The sequence below is a fragment of the Labeo rohita genome, chromosome 5 (assembly GCF_022985175.1).
Source record: "Labeo rohita strain BAU-BD-2019 chromosome 5, IGBB_LRoh.1.0, whole genome shotgun sequence".
NCBI classification, from domain to species: Eukaryota; Metazoa; Chordata; class Actinopteri; order Cypriniformes; family Cyprinidae; genus Labeo; species Labeo rohita.
The window spans coordinates 20,275,672-20,299,371 of NC_066873.1; the positions used below are offsets into that span (position 1 = coordinate 20,275,672).

At 35.6% G+C, this 23,700-nt stretch overlaps 2 protein-coding genes and 1 pseudogene across 2 annotated transcripts; 1 reads left to right on the top strand and 2 right to left on the bottom strand.

Moving 5' to 3' along the window:
• Window positions 1-2,701: 2,701 nt before the first annotated feature.
• Window positions 2,702-8,814, bottom strand: mob1ba (MOB kinase activator 1Ba). Its single transcript, XM_051111010.1, has 6 exons — window positions 8,626-8,814; window positions 6,498-6,664; window positions 5,191-5,284; window positions 4,010-4,143; window positions 3,616-3,779; window positions 2,702-3,537 (listed from the first exon to the last, which is right to left on the bottom strand). The coding sequence occupies exons 1-6, from the start codon at window positions 8,637-8,639 to the stop codon at window positions 3,460-3,462; spliced, it is 651 nt and encodes a 216-aa protein (XP_050966967.1). The 5' UTR covers window positions 8,640-8,814; the 3' UTR covers window positions 2,702-3,459.
• A 1,270-nt stretch (window positions 8,815-10,084) lies between these two features.
• Window positions 10,085-14,520, top strand: grsf1 (G-rich RNA sequence binding factor 1). The gene is made up of 9 exons (XM_051108791.1): window positions 10,085-10,454; window positions 10,567-10,708; window positions 11,375-11,530; window positions 11,613-11,747; window positions 11,837-11,975; window positions 13,315-13,433; window positions 13,531-13,616; window positions 14,115-14,250; window positions 14,359-14,520. The coding sequence occupies exons 1-9, from the start codon at window positions 10,239-10,241 to the stop codon at window positions 14,409-14,411; spliced, it is 1,182 nt and encodes a 393-aa protein (XP_050964748.1). The 5' UTR covers window positions 10,085-10,238; the 3' UTR covers window positions 14,412-14,520.
• A 1,462-nt stretch (window positions 14,521-15,982) lies between these two features.
• On the bottom strand, window positions 15,983-17,290 carry LOC127165123 (putative nuclease HARBI1; annotated as a pseudogene).
• Between the last annotated feature and the right edge of the window lie 6,410 nt (window positions 17,291-23,700).

Sequence of the window (23,700 nt, forward strand, 5' to 3'; positions counted from 1 at the left end):
TTCTGTGCTCTTATTGAACCTTGTATTAATTCAGCGTCAGCGTGAGGCCAGTCACGAGATGAGGTTCAATAAATTAGCTTTCAATCACAAATGTTTTGTCTCCCTCTACTGTGAGCTTATCTGTAGATGTACACTTACAAACAGAAATCAAGAGTACACGGGTTTACTTTCATAATGTTATCTTGGTTAAGAAATATTATTTTAAAAAATGATAATAATAATAAAAAGGTGGCGTGCGATTTCAGGCTATTAAGATAATTTGGGTTGAGCAGTATCCAACTTCCGGTTAGCCGCAACCAGAATAATAACAACGTGCAGTAAACGGTAAAACTGTTTGTACTACAAACCAGTGTATTCGTAATTGAGATAATGCATTAAAATAACATATTAATACACACCCATTTGCAATATCAAGCAGCAAAACGAGCTTTATTGTACAGCTAAAAATAGCTGGAAGCTAATGAGACCCAAAGCCAGACGCATACAATTTACAAATGGCCGCGCCCGCTCTTACGGTAAAAAGGTGGATTAGTATCTACTAATTATAATGAATGATTAGTAACAACAAATGCACAGCATAGTTATCATCCAGGAACCAATATCACAGAAGCTCTTAAAGTTTAGGCTCTGATACTTGTATGATATTTTAATATTATTAGATGTCTGTTTATCCATACAGCTCAACCCTAAGCGGTTTCAAAACGCAAGGTTGGTTAAGATGAAGTGCCCATGGAGAGAGAGGATTTAAGTGGACGAAAAACACGACCAGAAGATCATAAACTTAAGTCTTTGATCCCCCAAACCTCCTTTAAAATGCAGAGAATTTCTGTCTGAACATCTTTAAAGCATAAGGTTACACTTCAGAACAACTTTGACTTCTCTGAACCTTTGCTATCAAAGTACAAACAGTCTAAAGACTTGTGAGAGCCCAGGTTATAGAAATAAAGAGCCGACAGGGAGCTCACAGTCTCTCAAAAAGTGCTCAATAGAATTTTTTTCATGTTTTGTAAAACCACTAGCAAATGTCTTCAGTCATCATTCTTCGGAAACACGCCTAAAGCAACTTTCACATTGTAATGGGTTGATACTGGCTCATAGATTATGACTGATTGTTGTTTTATACACGTAATTTCCACAAACATTAGCCAGGACAAGAAAATGAATTGCAACACCATAGACCCGAGGGATGAACCCAATCATGGCTACATATGACTAAGGTGACTGGCAGGTTTAATCTGTAGTCTTGAAATCAATTTGTCACACCCAAATGAGACTACCATGAACATGTGTTCCAACCTTTTTTACCTTGTTTTTGAATTAAAGGTGGGGTTATGGGAATGGACAGACTAGTATTAAAATAATAACCTTACTTTATAGGAAGTATTTTTATGGACACACTGGATCTCACTCAGCCCCTGCATATTACTGAAGTGGTTACAATTTAATTTGAGTGAAATTTATACACACATCACAGTAAAGACATTTGGTAACACTTTATTTTACGGTTTCTAAACTAGTTGCTTATCAGCATGCATTATTACTAGAATATTAGCCATTTATTAGTACTAATTAAGCACATATTAATGCCTTATTCTACATCCCTAATCCTACCCAATCCAACTACTTTACTCACCATTAATAATCAGCAAATTAGAAATTCATTAAGGAAAAAGTCATAGTTAATAGTGAATAAGTGTACTCTAAAGTGTTACCTTTATAAGTGGAATATGTTATTCTAGAAGAGTTGCAGATGCAAAAGCCTCTAAATCCATCTGATGCATTTCTTTAAAATGAGCATTTCTTTCTGGCTACTTTGTATAGGTTTCTATGCAAGTACTGGTACTTCTGATTGGGCTGAGGCTGGAATTTAGCAAGTTTGAAGTAAAAGTATTTGATAGAGGTATACTATGTGTCAGGAGCATTCACTCAGTATATTTATCTCGAAATGGCTTTTAGCTGGTTTTGCGTCTGAACTCTTTATATTCTGGAGCTAGTATGATTCATTCAAGAAAAAGCAAATACTTGTACTATTTTTCCTTGTAGTACTGAAACGAACAACACCAACCAAATTTTGTTCAAACAGGTTTATTATCCTATAAACAGTATTCAGCATTGTACCACAAAAGTTCAGCATGTTACACATCTCGTGTTATTCCAATTGCATACCTTTTCTGTTTACAGTATTTACAACTTGCCATCAAAAATGTTTAGTACATTTGTCTATAATCAATCTCTTACTGTTCTGAAATAAAGTGATGTGAAAGTCTCTGAGAAACATTTTAACCGTGTGCTATTCAGAATAACACATTTTCTTGTAACATTCAGAAAAATTAACATTCATGGGGTGAAACTTCATAAAGACCAAATGTATGCACTGCTTAAATTATACTGAGGACCACCAACTAGTTTGACAGCAATATAAGTGTTTGTTGAATAAAGAGCAGTTCTGAATCAAATCTATCATAGATTTTATACAACTTGCATTCACCTCCTCATAATTTAGTTCATGTTTTAAGTGAACGTTCTGGATGTTTGAAATACTAATACAGATTAGGGCAGCTTAATTAACATCTAGAGAAACATGAATCTTTCTCATTAGATTTTTTGTGGTTATACACTTAAAAGGTGCCCATGGTTTCCACATCCCTGAATAGAAGAATGTAAAAGCCTTGCGTTTTATAGTGTATGAAAAAATGAGATCAAATAGTATATACCGATCTTGCATAGTCAGCTCATTTCATCCCAGCTTCTAACAGACAAACCCCTGACGTCTGGGAGAGAACCTGGCTCATCAACATAAGTACTTATTCAAAAGTAATGTAGTGGTTTAAAAGCAATGGCAGGCAAACTGTGGGCCCAGTGTTCTTCCATAATAACTGAAATGTCTTACAATAAGGAGAGATTCATAGAGGGCTGAATAAAAACTGAAGTGAACAAAGCAGTTCTACTACTGAAATAGATAACGGAAATCCCAAACATGTCATGAGACACAGGGAGCAGTTAAAATGAAACATCTTCACCTCTGTGAAAAATCAACGAATGCTTCATTCAGGACTTTTTATATCTATGAACTTCTAAATAAATCCATTAAGAGGAAAAAAAGCTACCATACCACTAATTATCATCAATGTACTCCTAAAAAAAAATCAAAAGCATAATCATGAAGACGTTTTATAGCCAGTGGTAGTGCTTTTATACAAATGCTAGCAATTTTGAAAGTGGACATATCAGGCACTTAGATCGTGTTTGAGACGACGTCAAAAGGAGTATAATTCCACTATGACCTTGACCTATGTTTAGAGCTGTGGCTTATCGAGTGTTTTTATTTTCGTTTTTTGTTTTTTTTTGGAGTCAGCCTATTCCAACTCTTGAAGGAAACATTCCCACACACCTTTCAAACACAGAGAACAAAGCCAGGCTGCCTGTACAGAGAAATTAGAGAAGATAGGAACAGCAGATTTATCTGTCCTTGGATGTGAGCTTCTCAATCAGCTCCTGAAGGGGTGCTAGTTCTTTCCGATCAATCAAATTAAACTCCTGAAAAAAAAAAAAAGACAGACGTGTTTACAGTGAAGTTGGCTATACATTCAAAGTCACACATCCAGAAGTGCATACCTGAACGAAGAAGATAAAGTGCTTGAACGAGGTGTTGAGGTGCGCCTCCTCCTGCAGCTGGATAACAGAGTCAAAGTGCTGGTGGTAGATGTGAGCGTAAACACGGAAGAGTCTCTTCAAAATGGTCTTGGCCACCGACATGAAGTTCTTTGGGAAAGGGACCCCTATAAATGTCACAAAAAAGCAACTTTAGTTTTAGAATTCAAGCAATGACTAATAGAATATACGCTGTGGATATGGCAACTAGTTTCCTTGATGTGTTTAAAGCATGCTTCATTGATGCTTTAAAAGCGCCACCGTGTGGACAAATCCGTTCATGATTATGATGAGCTCTGCAAAGAAAAAGCATGACAAATTTGTAGATCAAGCACAGGAATCTAGAGGAGTAGCACACCTATTTTTGAAGGAAAAAGCGTCTCATCGTCAAGCTGATCTTGGACCCAAGTCATCAGGTAATCAATGTACTTCGGAGCTGAACATTTAATTGGCTTTTTTATGTTGGTTCCATCGGCCCAATGATATTCATATCTGCAGACGACATAGATTTTTATAAATTTTTATTACACATGCAATCACTTTTTACACATTACCAGTACACATTGGTAAAGAAATTCATACTTTTATTAATCAAGAATGCATTCAATTGATCAAGTGACGTTTTTTTCAATGTACTTTTTTATTTATTTATTTATTTATTTTTTATTTTCTGTTCATCAAAGAATTGTTTTCAACATTGATAATCAACATTCAACATTGAAAAAGTTTTGCCATCACATGAATAAATTAATTAAATTTTAAAATATACATTATCAGTCAAAAGTTTTTGAACCGTAAGCTTTAATGTTTTTAAAGTAGTCTTTTCTGCTCACCAAGCCTGCATTTATTTGATTCAAAATACAGCAAAAGCAGCAATATTTTTTAAATATTTTTACTAATTAAAATAACTGCTTTCTATTTGAATATATTTTAAAATGTAATTTATTCCTGTGATTTCAAAACTAAATTTTCAGCATCATTACTCCAGTCTTCAGTCTCATATGATCTTTCACAAATCATTCTAATATGCTGATTTTTATTATTATTATTATCAATATTTAAAACAGTTGAGTATATATTTATTCAGAATTCTTTGACAAATAGAAAGATCCAAAAATCAGCTTTTGTAACATTATACACTATACCAATCAAAAGTTTGGAGTCAGTATAACTTTTGTCTTTTTTTGGGAAAGAAATTATAGAAAAATTCAGCTTTTAAATCACAGGAATAAATTACATTTTAAAATATACTCATATAATAATAATAATAAAAAAGAGTTATTTTAAACAGTAAAAATATTTCAAAAATTGTACTGTTTTTGCTGTACTCTGGTTCAGATAAATGCAGGCTCTGTGACTTTTTTTTAAAAAACATTAAAAATCTTACTGTTCAAAAACTTTTGACTGGTATGGTGTATTCAAACAGAAAAGTTATTTAAAATTTTAATAATATTTCATGGAATTAAGAGACCAAACACAAACCTTTCAATGGTAGTATGCTAAAAATATTTCACATGACATAGTACTGTTAATACTTACTTAGGTCCAGCAGACATTAGTGGGCAGCTTTCCTCAGTGCAGAAGTCTGTGATGGTCCCATACAGCATGTTGATCTGGTTAAAGAAGTCCACAGCTACAAGCACATGAAACATTATTATAATCCAAACCTATGCCAGCATCTTTAACTATGTAAAAACATATAGTCTGACTCTGAAATAAACCTACTTCCAAACAATAACAACATAAATATCTACAACTGCAGTTCTATCACAAACCTCAAGGGGGGAGAAACCCTGCTCTAATTATATAGCAGAAGTTGGGTACACCCAATATTTCATGAGCGGCAGCAATTAGATGAAACCCTAAACCCTAGCAACATCAGCACTGCCGCTGAGTCTGTATTCAGCCCTCGGTCCCTGCGGCTAATAATCTAAGAAAGCTCCGCTGTCTCTATTGTTAAAAATAGAAGAAGGCCAGAGGCTATGAATGAATCCAAGCAAATGTTGCAAAACTGACCTACAAAAAGGCATTATAAAAGGGATGTTTACTGGGAAGACCTCTTTAAACGCATGAGAGTATATTTTAGATGTTACCATTTGTACACATCTAATATTTGTAGTAAAAAAACACTGATATTATACAAAATCTTTAATATTAAGGGGAAATAGGTTACATGTTTCAAAGGAGACATATCATGAAAAACTGACAACCCAGTAACTTTGTTTTAGTAAGCCTTTTTCTGCAAGCATGTGAAATAACAAGCCACTCAGATTTCACTTGTCCTTGGTGTAGGAAGGGGATCTTCTTATAATATTACCGCCCCTTAATCTGCACGTTTCCACCCACAGCACAACCACGGGTTCGCAAGAAAGAAGTTTAAACTAATATGGTTTAAAACGCATGATTTCAGCGTGATACACATGATATATATACATGATCAAGACCAAACAGATGTTTGGCAGAGTATCTGAGGTATGAGCTTTCAATCTCTTTGAACCCATGAAACTGAATGTGACACATATGTTTTGGCTGAGATGTGTTTGATGGGAAGGATGCTTGAGGTCGTATCTACCAATATTAATAAGAACATGAATAATAAAGACGAATATATTTCTATATACAATTAAGAACTAATTGAACTGTCATGTCAAGTCATCTGATTTCATTTTTCACCTTTTTGAGATTTTGATTCAGCCTAATATTTAATTCTGCAGCAGCAGACCTATATTCAATTAAGAACAAAAACAAAAACCTTTATAACCACAGCAAATGTTCAGCCTTTTAACACACACTGAGGATGCAAACAAAGGTTGTTTTTTTTTCCCATATTAAAGTCACATGCTTACTGTTGACTGCGACCCATTCATTAAGGTCCTCTCCATCGGGCAGCATGACAGCCATGCGCAGGTTCCCGCTGCCCAGCGTGGCCTCTGCATGCTTCAGTAACTCATACTGGTGGGAGCCCTCGGGAATGTTCTTCTTCGGCTTGAACGTCTTTGACGAGCGGCTTCCACTGTAAAACGACAGAAGAGAAAGAATGGAGGACGTTCAGGCTTTAATGATTGCTACAAACTTACACTGAAAGAAAAGATACTAAACTCGGTTAAGAAAAATTACAAATTGCTACACTTTTACATTTAGAAACTCACTTTACAACAGAGAAAATATAAAAGGTAAATGTAAACCTCTGATACACATGCCTTGTTTACAACAAATTACAGAAGCTACAATTGTTGTTGCCTATTTGTTTTTAAATTTTCAGTAATGAAATACAAAAAATGTATAGTGTCACATTATAAAAGACCAGCACTGAACTTGTTTTAAAAAAAACATACATTCACATGGCTTTTACCTAAAATGCTTTTCTTTTTAATTGTATTATATCACTCCAAAATGTGGTATCAATGCTATTAAAAGCTGCTTTTGCCTTTATAAAATTCTAAAGCCCTTTGGACAAGCCACAAAGATAGAGAAAAAATCTTGGTGTTTAAACCTCCTGAAGACTTCATATACAGTTAAAACCTCCAAAGCTTGACACCTAAGCAGCTCCATAAAACCCAGTAAAACTCCTCCTCTGAGTTGACCCTACAAGCCTATGTGCATTTACTGGCCTATCAACACCTCACAGTGAGCCTGTCTTCACCAATTCAACAGCTGCTCTGTTCAGCATGTCCACCTGTTTAGACACAAACAGGACAGAATTTGCACAGCAAACAACGAAGGAAAACTGGAAGTGACAAACAAATACAGGCAAACCTTCTGAAGGACTCACTTGAATAACCATTCACTTGAATGTTTCAAGCCAACAATAAAGAAGATCAGACCCATTTTCAGGTCGAGATGGTCCCAAATGACATTATCTTTTACCCATAATGATATTTTCTTGAGTCAGGCGACTACATCAGAGCAGAAGTTAGACGGGGAATTCCAGTCTTCACAAAGCGAAAAACATGTGCATGCAAAAAACGTTTGAGAGCGTAATTCTGCCATTTTAGCAACATAACAACGGTGAAAAACACTCTTTGCACAAATTAAATTAAACACAAGCCATAATTCCACTTAAGAGGCTTCACTGAAGTATCTTGCGAATCATACACACTGATTTACAGCACAACCTACTTCCTATTTTCAATAGGAAGCAGAAGAAGAGAGAAATGCATTACCTTTTACATTGCTGACATGATTATATTTATGCTTCTAAAGACATTTTGTCATTTTAATCAAGATGATACTTGTTTATTTGTCAAAACACAATAAAATCTATTTCAAGGTAGCATCTCCCTATTAAAAATATATAGATATAGAAAGAAACTGAGGCATGATTTAAAAAAAAAAAAAAAACATGTGGACACGAACAAAGGTTGCAGCTGAACACAAATCAACATCTAAAAGCAAAATGTACAATATTGTGACGTGCTATACTGGGATGATGTATACTGGGATGGGATTGGTGTCAAATAATTTTGGCACGTTTCGTAAAGGTAGCAGTCATTGGTGATAATACAGTTTTGTAATAAAAATGATGATTTTCAACAACATCTTTGGATTATGATGGAGTGACACATTTGAGAAAAAGCTACTGTTATCTAAGCACAAACACGACATCTCCCGTTTACATAAGTGACATGATGTTGGGAAACACAGCTGTGTTCACAGTCAGATTACTGTAGAATTAATGATGAGTAACCAAAGCCAATTCATGCAGCTGCTGATGGCCTCATGTACTGCTAAGTATCTTCATTAGCCAGACTACAGTTTTGTGTTATGATGCTCACGTAACGTTACTAATCTGCTGCGACAGGATCAGACTGTGTTTCTGTCAGCTGTTTTATATATCGTTACTGTTAGCTTCTAATAAATGACGGCTGTGAATCAGCATTGATAATGTACAGGCAGCTTCGGGACAAAAGCAGTATTTCTACGCTTGCTAACTAGCCATCAGTGTTCCCATTTACAGATCCCACTCATACTTACAATAAAAAGCTCATCTCTCCTTGAGGAAAATGCGCTGTAGATAAGAAATTGACACTAGTCCGTTATCTTGCCTGTTGAAAGGTGGGAAAGCAAGGTATTTGAGCCGTAATATCCTTAACACCACAACAACACTGATCCTGCCCGTGCAAAAGTTCTCCTTCCCATCCAAAGTCTCTCCAGAGAAACAAATCTCGCGAGATCACGACAGCTGGTAAACCCAATGGAAAGCCTTACTTCTCAAATAAGAGTCACGTTAGCATTATGATATAAAATAGCGTTTTGGGGAACTCAACTAATAATTGTGTCCTAAATAAACTCTGTTACTGTAATTGATAGTAACTGGGAAAATTTTGAAAGAAAAATTACACCACCGCTCAAAAGTTTTTGAACAGTAAGATTTTTAAGTCTTTTCTGCTCACCAGGCCTGCATTTAGTTAATCGAAATTTCAGCAAAACCACTAAATATAAATATTTCTACTATTTAATATAACTGTTTTCTATTTGAATATGTTTTAAAATGCAATTTATTCCTGTAATTTAAAAACTGAATTTTTAGCATTATTTCAGTCTTCAGTGTCACATGATCCTTCAGAAATCATTGTAATATTCTGATTTTAATAATGATTTTTTAATCAATGATTTTTTAATCAATGATTAATAATAATAATAATAATAATAATAATAATAATAATAATAATAATAATAAATGTTTCTTGAACAGCAAATCAGCATATTAGAATGATTTCTGATGAATCATGTTACACCGAAGACTGGAGTAATGATGCTGAAAATGTAGCTTTGATCACAGGAATAAATTACATTTTAAAATATATTCAAATAAAAAGCAGTTATATGAAATAGTAAAAATATTTCACAATATTACTGTTTTTGCTGTATTTCGGATCAGGCTTGGTGAAGAGAAAAGACTGCTAACAAAAAAATAAATAAAAATAAAAATACATTTAAAAAAACATACATAAAACACACATAAAAACATTTGACTGGTTGGTTTAATTTTTTCAGCCATAATAAAAATAAACAGATCTAAATTGGCTTTAAAAAGTGTTTATTGTGAAAGGGCTATAGAAATAATTTTGAATGAAAATGCTTCTCTTCAGGTTTATTAGTGTCTAATAACTGGTAGCAGAAAATAACTTTTAATTGTAAACCTTATTGTAAAATGTATGTTTGCCAGATAATATGATGATAATTTGTTTTACATTTAGCACACCGATAACAAAAAGCAACAATGTAATTTTACAAACAACGTCTTTACAATATCTAATACTATCTTTATTGTGTGTAGACAAAAATTTTCTGCATTCTAATAAAAAGTAAATAATGTTCAGAAAATACTGTAATAATTAGCTTTATAACAATTTTAAAAAATCTAAATCCAAATCAAGCAGCGTATTTTGCTGTTTTGAACTACAACTCTTATTTTGAAAGGACTGTCAAAGTCAAGGGCGCGTGTTGTTGACGTCATGTTGTCCTTTGATGCCGCAGGTCAACGTGATTTTTCAAGCAACTGAGCCGAAACATGCCGTGTTAAAGTTGTCTGTATATTTTAGGTTTTAAGCTCATTTTCAAGGCGAAGTTTTGTACAGTACAATATGTCTGCTTTCAGTAGGAGCACGCTCTTGTTGTCTCTTGTTCGCTGTATCAGGAGACAGCAGCAGTTTCCATGCTTGGATACTCTGAATCATATTAAAACTGCGCAGTTTACAATACCACGAGGTCGAGATGTTCATTCATGGTCAGCGAGATATTCAGCAGATCGTGAAGTCAAGCATCCATGGACATTATATCAGCGAAGACTATTTAGCGAGGTACCTGATCCATTTATGTACAGTTCAGTGTTTTTACAGACAAGACTGTTCCAGACAAATGATGCTGTTTAGCGGTTTTCTCCTATTAAACACTATTCTTTTAATGTTTTAGGCACCATCTAAGGAAGATGAGTACCCACCACTACCAGAATACACCCCTTCTGAGGAGCCCCAAGCAAAAGAAGTGTTCATCATCCAGGCCAGGGGTTTTCCTTGGTCATGTACTGCAGAGGACTTGTTGAAATTCTTTTCTGGTACTTGTTTTGATCTTTCACAGTCTCAGGTCTTTTTGCAGACATGCTTCACCTATTTGATCAAGTCAAGTCAGTTTAGGATATGTTAAAATGTAAAGCTAGACATATGAAATAATAGTCAGAAAACCTAACTTTTTCAGCTGGAAATATTATGAAAGAATATTTTTTGTTTAAAAAGTATGATATGTATTTTGTGTTTTGTATCATATTAGCCCATGATATGAGAGGATATAGAACTCACAATTTTATTTAGAGCCTCAAACTGAGCAGAATTATGCAAATTGGAGTAGATGTTTTATGGCAGTAGTTTAATGTAATTATAATAGTACACTTTAGTGAATTATTAGATAAAATGCATGTAAATATCAGTTGTCCCTCTATACATCTCAATAATGTCTTAGTAAAATTATATGTATGTAAATGCTTAGTTTTCATAATCAAAGCTCTGTGGAAAAATATAATGCAATGCAAAATGTTCAAAAGCCTGATTTATCGTATTTGATTGACTCACAATATATGTTTTTTCAAAATAATAATTTATGTATGAATAATTAAAGTTACTTCAACTGAGAAAATGTTGAAATCTTGACAGTGTAAAAGTTACTTTTACATTTACTTTATGAAAATCATTAAAGATTTCAGCAAAAAAATGTTTGATTTTTGTAGACTGTAGGATCCGTGGTGGAGTTGAGGGAATCCATATAATTCACAACAGAAACGGCAGATCGACGGGCAAGGCGTTTATTGAGCTGGAGCACGAGGAGGACGTTTGCAAAGCATTGGATCTGCACAAGCATTACCTGGGACAGCGCTTTGTTGAAGGTAAGCACTATTTTTTCTTTTTATCACATGCCAGATTTTTCACGGAGCCCATATTAGAAAATACTGGTGTTATGTGTTTCAGTGTATGAGGTAACAAACAAAGACGCTGAAGCCATATTGAAGGCTACACAGCAGGTTACAGAGTCAGACGGAGTGGTGCGACTCAAAGGGCTTCCCTTCAGCTGCACGGAGAAAGACATCATTCAGTTTTTCTCTGGTAAGAACCTTAAAAATGTGACATTTGAATGTTACTGCACAGATAAAAGTCATATGCTTCATTTGTGTGTCTTAATATTCTCAAAACAGGGTTGGAGATTGTGGAAGATGGAGTTACGATAGTCCTGGACAGGAAAGGGAGAAACTCAGGCGATGCCTTCGTGCAGTTTGCCACTAAGGAAATGGCTGAATTGGCCCTAAAGAAAGATAGAGAAATCATTGGAAACAGGTTGGTATTTTATCAAGTAATACTTGACACAAACGAAATGTTTTTCTGGAAGTTTTTCAGTTATCTGGCCTCCCATAAGGCATTCATATTGTGTATAAAGTTCGAAATTACAATACATATCAGTGTTTCCCCTAGGATTCCAGGTTTTGGGGGGGGGGATTACCAACGGTACAGTACTGTGCGGTACTTTTTTCGGAACATTGCTCTCTGTGTAATAACAAAAACATTTATTTCAGTGAAAAAATAAATCACCGAAAAATCTCAGTTTCAACATTTTGAACAATAGGGCCCTACAACCTTTTTCTTTTCTTTTCTTTTTTTTTTTTTTTTTTTTTTTTCCAGAAGTTCTTGTGTGTTGTAATTTGTCTGATAATCAAATACAGGCATTAAATATTTATTTATTTTTAATGAAATTAAAATTAAACCTTTTTATTTGTTGCCAAACAAACAGAGTTTTTCTGTTAATATTATAATTTCTGCATTTAAATGTTTAATTAACGAGGGGAAGAAACACTGCATATCTTTAAAGGCCATTTTCTCAAAATGATTTTTTTCCATTTACATTTCTCAATGTCAGTAGCACTTACACCAAACTTTACAAATTTTTTTCCAACTATATTCTGAAGCATTTTACGCAGGTGTTTGTTCATATACAGTTGAGGTCAAAAGTTTACATACACCTTGAAGAATCTGCAAAATGTTAATTGCTCTACCAAAATAAGAGGGATCATACAAAATGCATGTTATTTTTTATTTAGTACTGACCTGAATAAGATATTTCACAAAAGATGTTTCCATATAGTCAATAAGAAAAAATAATAGTTGAATTTATAAAAATTACCCCATTCAAAAGTTTACATATGCAACATAGTATTAAGCATCAAGTGTATGTAAACTTTTGAACAGGGTCATTTTTATGAATTCAATTACTATTTTCTCTTGTGGACTATATGGAAAAATCTTTTATGTGAAATATCTTTTTCAGGTCAGTACTAAATAAAAAATAACATGCATTTTGTATGATCCCTCTTATTTTGGTAAAAATACATTTTTACAAAATGTAACATTTTGCAGATTCTTCAAGGTGTATGTAAACTTTTGACCTGAACTGTATAATTTGCCGGATTGTATACATTCAGAATTTTATAATTATTTAGATAATGGATCATTTGCATATATAATACAAAAATGTTTGCAATTCTCAACTATGGACGTATGGTGCTATCTCTTACCTGAAGTGTCTTGCCTCTCTTCAAACACCAAAATATTTAGAATCAAGTATGTACTCAAACATTTCAGATCTGGGTTCACAAAGGGTTTTTTCCCCCATCATATGCAGGTATATTGAGATTTTCCCGAGCAGGAAAAATGAGATCCTAGTCCAGTATGGAAGAGGGCGAAATGAGACATCAGCTTTTACACCCGAAGCGGAGGACACGACACGGTCAATGAAAACAGGTGTTTATTATAGTGTCCCTTTACAACCAGGCTTTAAATATTAATACACATGTTGTATACTGTGTGCAGTACTAAACATCTGCAATTTTGTGTACAGCAAACAGTAGCTCTATATCAACAACACAGAACCTCATTCACATGAGAGGCCTGCCATATGAAGCCACAGGAGAGGACGTTGTAAAGGTAAGGTTTTATATTGAATTTATTCTATTCAAGATACAGCATGGTTTTTGATTGGTTGCATGCTTCACTGTCATTCTGTCATTAATTACACATCCTCATGTCCAAACCTATAAGACCTTCTTTTAACTTCAGAACACAAATGAAGATACTTTTGATGAAATCCAAGAGTTTTCTGACCCTGCATAGACTTGCAGGTTCAAGGCCCAGAAAGGTAGTAAGGACATTGTTAAAATAGGCCATGAGACATCAGTGGTTCAACCTTAATTTTATGAAGCTATGAGAATACTTTTTGTGTGCAAAGGAAAGGAAAGGGTCAGAAAGCCCTGGGATTATCAAAAATATCTTAATTTGTGTTCCGAAGATGAACAAAGGTCTTACAGGTTTGGAACAACACAAGGGTGAGTAATTCATTTTGTACTAACCCCTTCATAACACCTCAATTGATCTTGCCAAGTATATAATCTGCACCAAATGACTGGAGTGTAATTTCCATTCCAGTTTTTCGCTCCCATCAGGGTGGTGAAGGTTCTTGTAGAATATGGTCCTGAAGGACGACCCACTGGTGAGGCAGATGCCTACTTCAGAACACATCAAGATGCTGTTTTAGCCATGTCCAAAGACAGAGAGTATATAAGTAAGCAATATGTGTGTTCATCTGAAATAACCCAAATGTGATCCAAAATGTTAAATACAAACATGATAATTAACCTTGCTTTTTTTGTTTGTTTTTCCTGTCACCCAGTGAAGCGATATATTGAGTTGTTCCTGAATTCATCAGCATCAAGTGAGGAATAATAGGATGAAAGTAAATTATTTAAACTGTCTGCATTGCATCCCAGGCCATTTAATGGAAGTAATTCAATGTATATTACAGTACTACATAGAACCAACAATAAAAGACAACTTTACAAATATCACCTGTTCTGTTATCTTTTTGGATATTCTTCAATAAACTTTAATTCTGAAACAATCTGAACTTTAAAAAAAAATAACTGTTCCATTGTTTCTTTTGGGAAACCCTTGATAGAGATGTAAGTATGCTATTCATCTAAGGCCCTATGATTTCCGCGATGTGGAAAATGCGGACGGAATTGCAGAATCCAGTCATAAAAACGGAAATGACTGAATAAGGCGGAATGTCAGGAATTTGTCAATTTGTCAAGTTTGAATTAATTAATCAAAAGTAGGTCATTTCACTTAAATCAAACCGCAATATGGACCAGTATCTGTAAATATTACACCGCAAAAATACTATTTAAATGTGAATCCTGAATGTTCATGCGTGTCTGTTTTAATGAATGGAGCAGACCAGGGGCCTGTTTCAGTAAGGAGGTTCAACCAACTCGGAGTTTAAACTTGAATTCTGAGTTTTCGGTTTCAGAACAGCTGATCTGAGTTAGGTCAATCAACTCTGAGTAGACTAATTCAGAGTTGAGCGCGCACACCGCGACTATAAAAAGGCATTATCAATGGAGCGCAGATATTACGAGTCACCATGGCAACATCTGAAAAAAAGAGATCAGCATTTTTTTCTCCAGCTGAACTTGATGTGCTCATGCAAAGTTATAGCAAATATGAGCATATATTTAAAAATAAAAGCAACACTACTGCATCGGCGAAACAGAGACAGTTAGCATGGGAAAACATAGCTGCTCAAGTTAATGTGTAAGTTTACATTTAAAATATTTAAAGTATTTAAATATTTAAGTATAATAAAAAAATAAGTAATGTAATGTGTGACGTTTATTGACTTTTCACTTGAAAAAGTGGGGAATTGGCTGTAATTTAGAAGTTATTTCAGATGTAATTGCATTAAATTACATAAAATAGGCTACTGCATAGTTTCTACAACAAATTTGACAAAACAAGAATGCATATAACCTATTAACTTAATGTTCAGTGGAAATGTTTAATTTAAGGTTCCCACTTTTACACACGTTGATCAGTTTAAGATAAAATTTCTAAAATTGAGTTTTTAAAAGATTTAAAAATGCACTTGTGTGTCTGCCTTTTTTATTGATCAAGTGGTAGAGGTTGATATGACATTTAGAATGTAAGCAGTACTAAAAAATAGTTTTTAGAACGAGTAATAATCCCATTAATCTAGTTACAGTGCATGTCCCTGTTGAAGGTCAGTGAATTTAAGCTAATTATTTATTTTTTGCAGTAATATCAAAGGTAAAACTGAAAACTATGGTACTGAATCTAATTGTAATTTTCATGTAGGTGCAATCCTGCAGGTATTAAAAGAACATGGCAGCAGCTGAAAATGAAATATTAAAAAGATAATTCAATCAGGTAAGGTTTGAGCATGTCATGGATGTAGGTTTTTTTTTTTTTTTTTTTTTTTTGTGGTGGTGGCTGATTTAATCAGAGAATGAATAGTGGCATATAAGGTCTCGGACCACCCTTCCATCCTGGAAATCTGCAGGGTGGATGGGGTCTTCCTCTGGGTCTTGTATGTGTAGGGCAGGATGTTGTTCCCCTCTAAAAATGGCAATATTATGGAGAACTACACATGCCACAATGATGTCGCAGGCCCTCTCAGGGGTGACCCTGAGGTGACGTAGGCACTGGAAACGTGCTTTCAACAGACCTATAGTCATTTCCACCCTGCCTCTAGTTTTACTGTGTGCCACATTGAATCGCTGCTGTGGGCCTTGTTCAGGTTCTGGGTAAGGGGTTAGCAGTGTAGGCTGGCATGGGTAGCCCCTATCCCCCAGCAGAAAGCCGTCAATCTCTCCTGTAAAAAAAAAAAAAGTTCACATTGGTTTAGTGCTGCATTGAAGTGCCCAAGTGTGTAGTGCATACATTTACTTACCACTTTGCAGTCTGTTGCTTAGGGTAGACTCACGATATATTCGTGAGTCATGAACAGAGCCGGGCCACTTGGCCTCAACATTGGTGATAATATGTGCAGCATCACATATGATCTTCACAGTGGAAAGAATAAGATATATGAGATATAGTATTGCTGGTGGTTTCACCATTGTAAACTGCATGTAACTCAGTGTACCTGCACATTAATACTGTGGATTGACTTTCTATTAACATAGTCTGCCTCATTTTCAGTTGGTGCAATGATAGGTATATGTGAGCCATCAATGCATCCAACCACATTGAGAAATCCTGAAGGTAATTTTAAATATTAGGTTACTTTCAGAGGTCACAGCAAAATGTTATTAACTAAACATATATATTTTTTTCATATTAAATACATTTGAACTGATTTGAACGCTGCAAACCAGCAATTCTGTAAAATTCCTCTTTGATGACTCCCAGGGGTTTGTGGCCAGGAAACACTACAAAAACATGCAGAAAGTGTTTCAGAGCGAGGCACACTTTCCTTACAGCTCTGCATACAGTGGCCTTACTAATATGCTCTGCATCCCCGATATTGTACAGAAAGCTTCCATTAGCAAAGAAACGTAAAGCTGCACATAGTATCTGCTCGGATGGCCGCGATGGGTGATGTTAGTGATGTAAGGAAGGATTAGATTATGGATATATGTAATTGATTGCAACGAAAAACGGTAACGCTCAAACAAAAATGTATGGGGAAAAGACAAAAAATCCACTCTGGGTCTCAAAATCCTTGCCCGACATAAATGTAATTCTCTTCGAATTAATATAGCCTCCTCATCTATGGGATCCTCCAAAAAAGGACAAGCCATTCTCGTAACTTTGTTCTTTGTGTGACTGAAATGTAGGCAATGAATGACTACGGCTAAGGCGAGAAATACCGCTTCGTCTTTAAAAAAAGGGGAGGAGACCGACAGAAACTCAGAGTTTAGAGAATAAAACCTGCTCCTGACCAGGTTAGGTTCACAGAGTAAGTTACCACGGTAACTGACTCTGAGTAAAAGTTACCTCTCTTTCAGAAACAGGCTTCACTTACCCTGCTTTCTCGAGTTGGACAAACCTGCCATTTTGAAATGGAAAACCAAGAGTTTCTCTCATTTCAGGGTTAACATACTCTGAGTTTTCACTTAACCTCCTTTCTGAAACGGGCCCCTGCGGTATTGTTTACTAAACGCCCCCATGGGGTAAAACACCCCCCTGCTGTTTTCCCAAAATAACCACAAGATGAAATCAAGATACATTTTTATTGTAACTATGGACTACGTTGACAAGAATGATGTAGAGGTTTTCACCATGAAGCTTACACTGGTCATGTACTGGCGAAAAAAACGATTTCACAGTAAATGATTTAATTTTCAACGGTAAGAAAAAAAAGTGTTTTAAAGCTTGTTGTTTTGTAGTAGTACAGTAGGGCTTGTAGATAGGCAGTATGTGTTCTCATGTGTTTCATATGAAAACATGCTTAATATAAAGTGATTTTTCAATACCATATTAACTAGACCAGCTATAGGAAATACACAATAAATCAATAAATACACCTGATTTGAGTAAGAAGTAAGTTCACACGGTAAGTTGTAATCAAATCATATTATCATATTGTCTATGATGTGGGTTATTTTCAATGCATCACCTGCCACTCTGTTTTTTAATGTTTCCTCCATTATAGGTCCCCTTTGTGGATTTTTGGAGCATTTCCTCCCTAAAAATACATACCATATGCTATTGTTGTTTATATTTATATTTATTTATGATGTATCTTTCAGAAGCAAAGACTGTTGCACATTAATGTAACTGCTGCAACGGTCATGTAAAACCATATTTGAAAGTAAACCATTTTAAATTGTTGAGGTAATGAGGAATATTAAAACTCAGAAATCTCTATTCTTATGTGATCGTAATTATGATGAGAAAACAGAAATATTCAAATGTTCCTTCATGACACTTTCCTCCAGTTTCACAGACCGGGTTTAAGCCTAATCCTAGACTAAAATGTAAGTCTGAGCTGTTTCAACTGAAAGAAACTTGACTGATCTGAAAATATATCAGTGCCTTTGTTTTGTCTCAAGATGCACATCAGTACTTTATATAAAAATTACTTAAATATCCTAACTGAACTATGGCCTAATCCTGGTTTAGTCTAAGCCCTGTCTGTGAAACCGGTCCTTTATTTTTTATTTACTTAAAAATAAGACATCTTATGTCAAAAAAAAGAAAAAAAAAAATGCAAATAAATCACAAATACTAGAGTCGACTTTACATGTTTCCATACACAATACAACAACAACAACAACAACAAAAAAAAGTACAAAAGCTGGGGCAGTACCTTTTGGGTACTAATATGTACTTTAATGTACCAGTATGTACTCTTTAGGTATATGTACCTTTTGAAAAGGCACTGCCTTTTGAAACTTTTTTTCTGAGGGTTTTCTGAGAGTGAAGACTAATTTTATCAATATACAGTTGAAGTCAAAAGTTTATATACACCTTGCAGAATTTGCATTTTTATTTAGTACTGACCTGGAAAATATATTTCACATAAAAGATGTTTACATATAGTCCACAAGAGAAAATAATAGTTCAACAAATTCTTTGGTTTGTCAGCATTTTTGTGTATTTGAACCCTTTCCAACAATGACTGTATGATTTTGAGATCCATCTTTTCACACTGACGACAACTGAGGGACTCATATGCAGCTATTACAGAAGGTTTGAATGCTTACTCACTGTGTATTTGTGTTTGTGCTTCAAGGTTTTTTTTTTTTTTCTTTTTCTCCATTCTGTCACCGATAGAGTTTTGATTCCTTGCCACTGTCGCCTCTGGCTTGCTTAGCTGGGGACACTTTTTCTTTAAACGATATTGTATACTATTTGAACTGAACTGAGCTAGATGATGAAATCACTGAATCCAATGATGAACTGCCTTTACCTGAAAATTGAGTGTGTACTATTGCCCTTTTGCATTATTGATGCACTGTTTCCTATTTAATACTGTACAGCCGCTTTGTCACAATTCTGTATTATTAAAAGCGGTATATAAATAAAGGTAACTTGACTTTACTTGACTCTGAAAATATCCAAAAGATTCTACTTATAATGTGCTTTCGTAGCGCTGAGCAATGTAGCCAATCACAGACATATCTGTTGATTTCTTGAACACCTGTGATTGTCCATTGCGTTTACACACCTAACACCATTTTTTTTTTTTTTTTTTACTTTGCAATCTGCAAGTCCTCTCACTGTAACACAATGTAAATGTGTTAAACATATTTTTTAAAAAACATATTTAAGTATATATATATGTATTAGGGCTGGCAAATGATTAATCGCATACAAAATAAAAGTTTGAGTTTGCCTAATATATGTGTGTGCACTGTGTAATTATTATGTATATATAAATACAAAATATTTTTATTTATATATAATATAAATTCTATAAAAATAATAATAAATGCATATACTTGTAAATATTTCTTAAAAATATGCATGAATGTGCTTGTATGTATATATACATAAAATTTACACGCAGTACATATTATGCAAACTCAAACTTTTATTTTGTATGCGATTATTCGTTTGCCAGCGCTAATATATATATATATATATATATATATTTATATATACACTGCTTTTCTAATGGGCTACTTGCATAGAATTCTCAGGATTCAACACACTATTGTGACATCATAGTGAAGAATTCCGTTCTGGCAGCTCTAAAACTGCTGTTCTGACTCTTGTCTTCTGTTGGTGTGTTAGGAGTGAAAAGATCGAAAGCTACTTTTGTGACTTTCTGTGGATTTTGGCAACAAATACTGAATTCACTTGCAGCATTCAGTGTTCACAATGGCACTGTTTAGCAGCATACTTAGACAACTTTTTGAGCGTTTTGCACACTTCTTGTGCAGAAGGGAGACACACCAGATGTCACAGCAGTGTGCAGCGCGAGAACTGACAGCAGTAGAGAAACTTCCAGAGGCACCGTTGACGAAGGCAGGTGAGAGTAAGGCCTTCAACTTCAATGCCATGTACAGGAAGCGCAGGAAGAAACACTGCCAGGTAACTGAGCTTGCACTGAAAGCAAATTGATGTAGAAACAACTTTAACTCAAAAATTGCTAGTAAATTTCACAATTAATTACAAAGAAACTGCAAGTAACACACTGAATCAATCTTCTATTTTGAAATACAAAGACTGAAATAGTATCATCTTGTAAAATGTATTGCAACAATATTTTTTTACAACCTTGGAAAAAAAAACTTTTACAGTACAAAGAGAAAAGGGAGGAAAGACAGGTGAAAAGAAAGGTGAAGAAGGAGAGAGAAAAGAATGAGGGAGGAAGTCATAAAGACAAGGCTGAAAAAGACACACTTAGCCTTGAAAAGATAAAGGAAAGAGGACATGTGGTGCAGAAAAAAAGAGAGTCTGCCAAATTCAGAAAGATGCAGAGTCTCGAAAATTTGATGGAGGGAGAAAGTGAGCATAAAGAGGCTGGAGAAAAGAAAAGGAAGAAGAGAAAACTGAAGGAACGAAAGGCCACTGAGCCAGATCCACTTCTTGTGGAGGAGCAAACTCCAGTCAGTCCTCCAGTTAGATCTACCTTCTTGAAGCCGATAGCAGAACTTCCAGTGGTTCCAAGTGTCTCTGAACACTTCACTTTACCAGCCACTCGCTTCAAACCCCTGCCACCAGTGACCAAACCGGCCATGCGTCCTCAAATGCCAGTTCCTGCACGTGAAGAAGTGACCCTGCCAGGTACTCCTCTTCAGGTGGATCCTCCAAGTGTCCCTGAACACTTCGCTCTACCAGCCGCTCGCTTTAAGCACCTTCTGCCAGTGACCAAATGGCCCATGCATCCTCAAAAGCCAGCTCCTGCACCTGAGGAAGTGACCCTGCCAGCTGCTACACAAGTGAGTCCGCCTAAACAACTGGCTGTTCCTCCGAGCCCCACTCCTGCACCTGATGAAGCTGTTGCTCTGCAACTTTCTTCAACTAAAGTGTGTCCTCCCAGCCTGGTGAAGCCTCAGCCATCCACTTCTCCCCTGTTTGAGCCGCCTCCACAGCTCATGCTCATTGACATTGAGGATGAGGAGAACGAGTATGTGGAGTACACAGGGAAGACCCTCCGGGCCTGTGACTTACTAAAGTCAGAACGCCCCCGACTACTGGAGGCTGAGATAAATCCAAGAATGCCTGCTTGGTTGGAGAGTGACAGTGAGGTGCTAGAAGAAGTGTGGGCGAGTGAAGTGGTGGAGGTCCTGAGATTTGGGGAACAGAAAGATGACCCCGATGAAATGGGAGACTCCAAAACCACAGAAGGCCATCTGGATGAAGCCTCTCAGAAAAAGAAGGAGATGGATGCGCACATGACAAAGCTATTCTGTGTAACCTCTCCTGAAGGTCCCAAGAATGAGACCCTGCACCATGTAAATGTCCAGGAGGAGACAAAGAGCAAAAGGAAAGTGCCACTTTTTCTGTTCACCTGGGCAGAAGAGAAGGCCAAGATAAAGGAGGAGAAGAAAATACGGAAGGAGAAGGAGCGAAGAGATAAAGAGTTGCTGCTTGAACGCTACAGGAATGACCCAAAACTGAAGCACTTGTTGATTAACAAGCACAACCACCACTACCGCTCCTCTGATTGAAGTTCAGAGTCCCTCCCCAAAACTTCCTCTTCACCTTTAACCTACTGCACAACCCTGTGTACAAATAAAAAAAGCTGTGCAAAGTAAATACTGAAAGATGCATGCAAGTGTTCTGACTATTAAAAAAAACAAAAAACAAAACACATATATATTTTATATATTTCATATGAAAACAATGCCATTTTAACTACACCAGCTACAGGAATTACACAGTAATAAATCTTTACACTTGATTTGAGTAAGAAGTAAGTTCACACGGTAAGTTGCAGTCAAGTTTATCATATTGTCTATGATATAGATATTTCCAATACATCACTTGCCACTGTTTTTTTTTTTTTTTTTTTTGTTTCGTTTATTATAGGTCCCCTTTGAGGATTTCCTCCCTGAAAATACATAGCATATGCTATTGTTGTTTTTGGGAAAAACTGCACATGTATATCTATTTATAATGTATCTTTTAGAAGCAAAGACTGTTGGTGTCATGAAACTGGTCCTGATTTCCAGTCCACTCGCCACCAGAGGTTGCCTTGTCATTTCACGTTACATAGACTGTTGCACTACACCCCGGACTACCTTTCCCATGTTTGACCTCACTCACAGCTGCAGCCAATCACGAACTGCATAAATACGGCCCTTCCCCCATCGTGATTGGCTGCTGCTGTGAGTGATGTCAAACATGGGAAAGGTAGCACTGGATGTAGTGCAGCAGTCTATGTAACGTGAAATGACAAGGCGACCTCTGGTGGCGAGTGGACTGGAGATCAGGATTCATGACAGTTGGACATTTATGTTAACGGTCATGTAAAATCATATTTGAAAGTAAACAATTTAAAATTTTCTAAGCAAAGTTAAGGTAATGAGGAATAATACAACTCAAAAATCTTTATTTTTACGTGATCATAATCATGATGAGAAAAACAGAAATATTCAGATGTTCCTTCATGACACTTTCCCCTCAGTTTCACAGACTAGGCTTAAACCTAGTCCTTGACTAAAATGTAGGTCTGAGCTGTTTCAGCTGAAAGAAACTTGACTGATCTGAAAATATATCAGTGCCTTTGTTTTGTCTCAAAATGCACATCAGTTCGTTTATAAAAATTACTTAAATGTCCCAACTGAACTATGGCCTAATCCTGGTTTAGTCTAAGCCCTGTCTGTGAAACTGGGCACTGCCTTTTTAACCTTTTTTCTGAGAGTTTTCTGAGAGTGAAGACTAATTTGCAAAATGTTAATTATTTTACCAAAATAAGAGGGATCATACAAAATACATGTTATTGTTTTATTTAGTACTGACCTGAATAAGATATTTCACATAAAAAAATTCCAACAATGACCATATGACTGCTTACGTTTATATTTTATTCTGTGATAATTCTGGGGTGGCACAGCTTTTTCTTAGGGTGGCAGTTGCCACCCCGTGCCACCCCGGTAGATCCGCCCCTGCTACACACACTGAAGCGCGCGTGATGCTCGCTGTGATTTCAGGATTTGACCGTTCCTTTTTAGGAAAACTAGCGTCATATCATCTAATACTAGTAAAATGAAACAAACATTATTTTTTAGGGTATAATCACACAATCGTTCTT

Excerpts from the sequence above, each read along its gene's own strand:
- grsf1 (XM_051108791.1), top strand. The coding sequence starts at position 10,239 with ATGTCTGCTTTCAGTAGGAGCACGCTCTTGTTGTCTCTTGTTCGCTGT. Across the intron at positions 11,531-11,612 it reads GGGACAGCGCTTTGTTGAAG|TGTATGAGGTAACAAACAAA; the intron begins GTAAGCACTATT and ends TATGTGTTTCAG. Across the intron at positions 13,617-14,114 it reads CAGGAGAGGACGTTGTAAAG|TTTTTCGCTCCCATCAGGGT; the intron begins GTAAGGTTTTAT and ends TTTCCATTCCAG.
- mob1ba (XM_051111010.1), bottom strand. Across the intron at positions 4,144-5,190 it reads CTAATGTCTGCTGGACCTAA|ATATGAATATCATTGGGCCG; the intron begins GTAAGTATTAAC and ends TGTCGTCTGCAG. Across the intron at positions 3,780-4,009 it reads GCTTTTTCCTTCAAAAATAG|GGGTCCCTTTCCCAAAGAAC; the intron begins GTGTGCTACTCC and ends TGACATTTATAG.